Source organism: Oncorhynchus tshawytscha, linkage group LG26 (assembly GCF_018296145.1).
Source record: "Oncorhynchus tshawytscha isolate Ot180627B linkage group LG26, Otsh_v2.0, whole genome shotgun sequence".
NCBI lineage: Eukaryota > Metazoa > Chordata > Actinopteri > Salmoniformes > Salmonidae > Oncorhynchus > Oncorhynchus tshawytscha.
In genome coordinates this window covers 51,125,555-51,133,054 of record NC_056454.1, presented here as the reverse complement: position 1 = coordinate 51,133,054, position 7,500 = coordinate 51,125,555, and the positions used below count along the sequence as shown (strand labels likewise).

Below are 7,500 nucleotides of genomic sequence, written 5' to 3'. Positions count from 1 at the left end.
GTTAGTGGGAAAGGGAGGTTAGGGGGAAGGGGAGATTAGGGGGAAGGAGAGGTTAGTGGGAAGGGGAGGTTAGGGGAGGGGGAGGTTAGGGGGAAGGGGAGGTTAGGGGAAGGGAGGATTAGGGGAAGGAGAGGTTAGGGGAAAGGGGAGGTTAGGGGAAGGGGAGATTAGGGAGAAGGGGAGGTTAGGGGAAGGGGAGGTTAGTGGGAAGGAGGATTAGGGGAAGGAGAGGTTAGGGGAAAGGGAAGATTAGGGGAAGGGGAGGTTAGGGGAAGGGGAGGTTAAAGGGGAGATTAGGGGAAGGGGAGGTTAGGGGAAGGGGAGATTAGGGGAAGGGGAGGTTAGGGGAAGGGAGGATTAGGGGGAAGGGGAGGTTAGGGGAAGGGGAGTTGAGGTGAGAAGAAGAAAAGAGAGTTGGGTGATGAGCATTGACGAAGACTGACGTTGACATTTCGAGGCTAGTGAGATAAATGATTCATGTCGTTATGTCACAGCAGTCGGCTTCAACAGTAAATAATGAATCAACAAACACAAGCCTTTTGACTGAGTCCCACATGGATTCCTTTTCTCTAATATAGCACACTACATTTGACCAGGGTCCATAGGGCTGTTACTTAAAGCAGTGGGCACCTAAAGCACCTCCCACAAACAATCCTTTTCTAGTTCTCAGGGAATAAAGCTGTTTCCCTCCCATCACACAACGTGCTATAAATAAAGGATTGATTGTAGTGTAGGTCTCTGACACAGGGATGAAAGGAATGGAGGAAAGAGCTGAGAGATAGAGACCACTCAGAGAGAGAGAGACAACTCAGTGAGAGAGAGAGACAACTCAGTGAGAGAGAGACAACTCAGTGAGAGAGAGAGACAACTCAGTGAGAGAGAGAGACAACTCAGAGAGAGAGAGCTGAGAGATAGAGACCACTCAGAGAGAGAGAGAGAGACAACTCAGAGAGAGAGACAGACAACTCAGAGAGAGAGAGCGAGACCACTCAGAGAGAGAGACAACTCAGAGAGAGAGAGAGAGCTGAGAGATAGAGACCACTCAGAGAGAGAGAGAGACAACTCAGAGAGATAGAGACTACTCAGAGAGAGAGAGAGACCACTCAAAGAGAGAGAGACAACTGAGAGAAAGAGAGCTGAGAGAGAGACAACTCAGAGAGAGTGACAACAGAGAGAGAGAGAACTCAGAGAGAGAGAGCTGAGAGATAGAGAGAGAGACAACAGAGAGAGAGAGATAGCTCTGAGTATATGCCTTAACCTGAGTCTATGCCTTCACTATGGTGAATCACTAAAACAATACAGAAATACACTAGAAGGAACAGCATGTCAGAAATCAGCTCAATGTAATTGAAGAATCCATAGACTCTAACCACTTCTGGGAAAATTGGAAAACACTAAACAAACAACAACACGAAGAATTATCTATCCAAAATGGAGATGTATGGGTAAACCATTTCTCCAATCTTTTTGGCGCAATAACAAAGAACAAACAGCAAAAACATATACATGATCAAATACAGATCTTATAATCAACTATTAAAGACGTCCAGAACCCACTGGATTCTCTAATTACCTTGAATGAGCCACAGGACAAAATACAACCTCTCCAAACCAAAAAGGCCTGTGGTGTTGATGGTATCCTCAATGAAATGATCAAATATACACACAACAAATTCCAATTGACTATACCTGTCACGCCCTGGTCTTAGTATTTTGTGTTTATATATTTATTTGGTCAGGCCAGGGTGTGACATGGGTTTATTTTGTGTTGTGTTTATATATGGGGTTTTTTCGTAGGTTTTGGGATTGTGGCTTAGTGGGGTGTTCTAGCAAAGTCTATGGTTGCCTGAGGCGGTTCTCAATCAGAGGCAGGTGATTCTCGTTGTCTCTGATTGGGAACCATATTTAGGCAGCCATATTCTTTGAGTTCCTGTCTCTGTGTTAGTTGTCACCAGATGTATAGGTCCGTTTGTTGTTTTGTATTTCGTGTTTATTCGTTTATTAAACATGTATCTAACTTACCACGCTGCATTTAGGTCCGACTCTCTTTCGACGGAAGAAAACCGTAACAAACCAAAACGCTTTAACATCATCTGACATCTTCCCCAGAGACAGTAGATCTAGCTGGTTTGTCATTAATATAATAGACACAGTTTGATCTAGCTGGTCTGTCATAAAATAATAGAGACAGTAGATCTAGCTGGTCTGTCATAAAATAATAGAGACAGTAGATCTAGCTGGTCTGTCATAAAATAATAGAGACAGTAGATCTAGCTGGTCTGTCATAATATAATAGAGACAGTTGATCTAGCTGGTCTGTCATAATATAATAGAGACAGTAGATCTAGCTGGTCTGTCATAACATTACATTACATTACATTACCCATTCAATTACATTGAATGAGTTACAGGACAAAATAAAAACCCTCCAACCCAAAAAGGCCTGTGGTGTTGATGGTATCCTCAATGAAATGATCAAATATACAGACAACAAATTCCAATTGGCTATACTAAAACTCTTTAACATCATACTTAGCTCTGGCATCTTCCCCAATATTTGGAACCAAGGACTGATCACCCCAATCCACAAAAGTGGAGACAAATTTGACCCCAATAACTACCGTGGAATATGTGTCAACAGTAACCTTGGGAAAATCCTCTGCATTATTATTAACAGCAGACTCGTACATTTCCTCAATGAAAACAATGTACTGAGCAAATGTCAAATTGGCTTTTTACCAAATTATTGTACAACAGACCATGTATTCACCCTGCACACCCTAATTGACAACCAAACACACAAAGACAAAGTCTTCTCATGTTTTGTTGATTTCAAAAAAATTTGGCATGAGGGTCTGCAAAACAAATGGATGGAAAGTGGTGTTGGGGGTAAAACATAAGACATGATAAAATCCATGAACACAAACAACAAATGTGCAGTTAAAATTGGCAAAAAACACACATTTCTTCCCACAGGGTCGTGGGGTGAGACAAGGATGAAGCTTAAGCCCCACCCTCTTCAACATATATATCAACGAATTGGTGAGGGCACTAGATGTCATGCCCTGGCCATAGAGAGGCTTTTATTCTCTATTTTGGTTAGGGTGTGACTAGGGTGGGCATTCTATGTTCATTTTCTATGTTTTCTATTTCTTTGTTGTTTGGCCGGGTGTGGTTCAATCAGAGGCAGCTGTCTATTGTTGTCTTAGGTAGCTTTTTCCCACTGGGTTTTTGTGGGTAGTTGTTTTCTGTTTTTGTGTCTGCACCAGACAGAACTGTTTCGGTTATTCACTTTGTTATTTTTGGATTTAGTGTTCAGTGTCAATAAACATGCTGCGCTTTGGTCCTCACCTACACTACAAAAGTCTGCAGCACCCGGCCTCACCCTACTGGAATCTGAAGTCAAATGTCTACTGTTTGCTGATGATCTGGTGCTTCTGTCCACAACCAAGGAGGACCTACAGCAGCACCTAGATCTTCTGCACAGATTCTGTCAGACCTGGGCCCTGACAGTAAATCTCAGTAAGACCAAAATAATGGTGTTCCAAAAAAGGTCCAGTCGCCAGGACCACAAATACAAATTCCATCTAGACACTGTTACCCTAGAGCACACAAAAAACTATACATACCTCGACCTAAACATCAGCACTACAGGTAACTTCCACAAAGCTGTGAACGATCTGAGAGACAAGGCAAGAAGGGCATTCTATGCCATCAAAAGAAACAAAAATTTCAACATACCAATTAGGATTTGGCTAAAAATACTTGAATCAGTCATAGAGCCCATTGCCCTTTATGGTTGTGAGGTCTGGGGTCCGCTCACCAACCAAGATTTCACAAAATGGGACAAACAACAAATTACAAAAATATCCTCCGTGTACAACGTAGAACACCAAATAATGCATGCAGAGCAGAAATAGGCCGATACCCACTAATTATCAAAATCCAGAAAAGAGCTGTTAAATTCTACAACCACCTAAAAGGAAGCGATTCATAAACCTTCCATAACAAAGCCATCACCTACAGAGAGATGAACCTGGAGAAGGGTCCCCTAAGCAAGCTGGTCCTGGGGCTCTGTTCACAAACACAAACACACCCTACAGAGCTCCAGGACAGCAACAAAATTAGACCCAATCTAATCACGAGGAAACAAAAAGATAATTACTTGACACATTGGAAAGAACAAAGAACAAAAAGAACAAAAAAACAGACCAAACTAGAATGCGATTTGGCCCTAAACAGAGAGGACACAGTGGCAGAATACCTGACCACTGTGACTGACCCAAACTTAAGGAAAGCTTTGACTATGTACAGACTCAGTGAGCATAGCCTTGCTATTGAGAAAGGCCGCCGTAGGCAGACATGGCTCTCAAGAGAAGACAGGCTATGTGCTCACTGCCCACAAAATGAGGTGGAAACTGAGCTGCACTTCCTAACCTCCTGTCCAATGTATGACCATATTAGAGATACATATTTCCCTCAGATTACACAGATCCACAAATAATTTGAAAACAAATCCAATCTTGATAAACTCCCATATCTACTGGGTGAAATACCAGTGTTTCATCACAGCAGCAAGATGTGTGACCTGTTGCCACGAGAAAAGGGCAACCAGTGAAGAACACACACCATTGTAAATACAACCCATATTTATGCTTATTTATTTTCCCTTGTGTACTTTAACCATTTGTACATTGTTACAACACTGTATATATATATATAATATGACATTTGTAATGTCTTTATTGTTTTGAAACTTCTGAATGTGTAATGTTTACTGTTAATTTTTATTGTTTATTTCACTTTTGTATATTATCTACCTCACTTGCTTTGGCAATGTTAACACATGTTTCCCATGTCAATAAAGACCCTTGAATTGAATTGAATTGAGAGAGAGAGAGAGGATAGCATCTTAGCTAAACAGCCCTTCTCCTTTCATGTGATGTGGGGCGAAACAAATCACCTCTAATCCCTGTGGCAACTATAAATAGACCCGATTACAGCTAGTGAGTGGTGGAGTGAAGAGAGGGTCAGGGACAGGAACAGGGTCAAGGACAGGGTCAGGGACAGGGTCAAGGACAGGGTCAGGGTCAAGGACAGGGACAGAGTCTGGGACAGGGACAGGGTCAGGGACAGGGACAGGGACAGGGTCAAGGACAGGGTCAGGGTCAAGGACAGGGACAGGGTCAGGGACAGGGACAGGGACAGGGTCAAGGACAGGGTCAGGGTCAGGGTCAAGGACAGGGACAGGGACAGGCACAGGGACAGGTCTGGGACAGGGTCAGGGACAGGGACAGGGACAGGGTCAAGGACAGGGTCAGGGTCAGGGTCAAGGACAGGGACAGGGACAGGGACAGGGACAGGGTCAAGGACAGGGTCAAGGACAGGGTCAAGGACAGGGACAGAGTCAGGGTCAGGGTCAAGGACAGGGTCAGGGTCAAGGACAGGGCCAACATAGCTGTTCTTACCAGTGATCTGGCACCCGTAGAGTTCGAAGCGCAGGGCGATGCCTGTCTTCCAGGCCTGGGGTCTGATACGTACGAAGCGGGCCAGAACAGGCTGGGGGATCCGGTTCAGAACCACCTCAGTAGAGTCTGTGTTGGCATTGAAAATCTGGAGAGAAAGAGACAGAGAGAGAGAGAGACAGAGAGAGAGAGAGAGAGAGAGAGAGAGAGAGAGAGAGAGAGAGAGAGAGAGAGAGAGAGAGAGAGAGAGAGACAGAGACAGAGAGAGAGAGAGAGAGAGAGAAAGAGAGAGAGAGAGAGAGAGAGAGAGAAAGGGAGAGAGAGAGAGATAGATAGATAGATAGAGAGAGATAGAGAGAGAGAGAGATAGATAGATAGGGAGAGATAGATAGATAGATAGATAGATAGATAGATAGATAGATAGATAGATAGATAGATAGATAGATAGATAGATAGATAGATAGATAGATAGATAGATAGATAGATAGATAGATAGATAGATAGAGAGACAAAGGGAGAGAGAGAGAGAGAGAGACAGAGAGACAAAGGGAGAGAGAGAGAGAGAGAGAGAGAGAGAGAGAGACAGAGAGCCCCTTGAATTGAATTGAGACAGAGAGAGAGACAGAGAGAGAGAGACAGAGAGAGAGAGAGAGAGAGAGATGAGAGACAGAGAGAGGGTTAGAGACAGATGTGTGTATTTGATCATCCTTTTTCACATGAATGAGAAAAGTGAACGAGAAAACACCCATTGTACTACAACTTCCTCCACAAACCAGCTCTACTACACAGCCCACACAGGGCTTTATAGTCACTAAACAAATACACCAGCTCACACTGTGATAAAAATCCCTGGAAACACAGTTTAATCATCTAACCACAGAGGCCGAGCGGATAGGAAGTGTGAAAGTGCAAAGCAGGCCTGAGATTCATGCCTCGTGTTGTTTAATACCGACTCTCTTCTCTGTATAAATCAATGATGTCGCTCTTGCTACTGTTGATTCTCTGATCCACCTCTACGCAGACGACACCATTCTGTATACTTCTGGCCCTTCTTTGGACACTGTGTTAACTAACCTCCAGACGAGCTTCAATGACATACAACTCTCCTTCCGTGGCCTCCAACTGCTCTTAAATGCAAGTAAAACTAAATGCATGTTCTCGCTATGAACAAGTTCCTCTGTCCTGGCGTTTCTGACCTGCACTTTCCTGCTCTTAGGAAGTGTCCACAACATTAGAGCCAGTGGATCTTTGGGTGCTGGACCGAGACCTGATGACAAGCTCGGATATCATATCTCCAACTCGTCCCTCTTCCAGACAGAACTAGACTAGACGTGTGGGCATTTGTCAGCTCTGTCTCAAGGGGCAGGCCAGTGGGGAGAGAAGGAGAATGGGGCGACCCTCCCAAGAATGACGCTCCCGAGAATGACCCTCCATAGAATGACCGTCCCGAGAATGAGCCTCCCTAGAATGAGCCTCCCTAGAATGAGCCTCCCTAGAATGAGCCTCCCTAGAATGAGCCTCCCTAGAAGGAGCCTCCCTAAAATCACCCTCCCTAAAATGACCCTCCCTGGGAATGACCCTCCCTAAAATGACCCTCCCTCGAATGACCCTCCCTAGAATGACACTTTTTGGGAATGACCCTCCCTACAATGACCCTCCCTACAATGACCCTCCCTAGAATGACACTTTTTGGCAATGACCCTCCCTACAATGACCCTCCCTAGAATGACACTCCCTACAATGACCCTCCCTACAATGACCCTCCCTAGAATGACCCTCCCTACAATGACCCTCCATAGAATGACACTCCCTGTGTGTGTGTGTGTGTGTGTGTCTCTGTCTCCGTGTGTGTGTGTGTGTGTGTGTGTGTGTGTGTGTGTGTGTGTGTGTGTGTGTGTGTGTGTGTGTGTGTGTGTGTGTGTGTGTGTGTGTGTGTGTGTTTCTCCTCCTCTGTTAACAAGTCCCAACTGCATTCATCCTGACACCACAACTCTTAACCATGGCACCCTCCAGACAACACTATTGTTCTTGTTTA

The 7,500-nt window shown here is 44.5% G+C and overlaps 1 protein-coding gene across 3 annotated transcripts in view; it reads right to left on the bottom strand.

The window, feature by feature from the left end:
* Positions 1 to 7,500, bottom strand: part of nrp2b (neuropilin 2b) — a 232,944-nt gene that overhangs the window by 89,724 nt on the left and 135,720 nt on the right. For all 3 annotated transcript variants that reach the window (XM_042306811.1, XM_042306812.1, XM_042306813.1), the window contains exon 8: positions 5,469 to 5,613. In XM_042306811.1, coding sequence (XP_042162745.1) covers positions 5,469 to 5,613 — 145 coding nt within the window. The remainder of the gene's footprint in view (positions 1 to 5,468; positions 5,614 to 7,500) is intronic.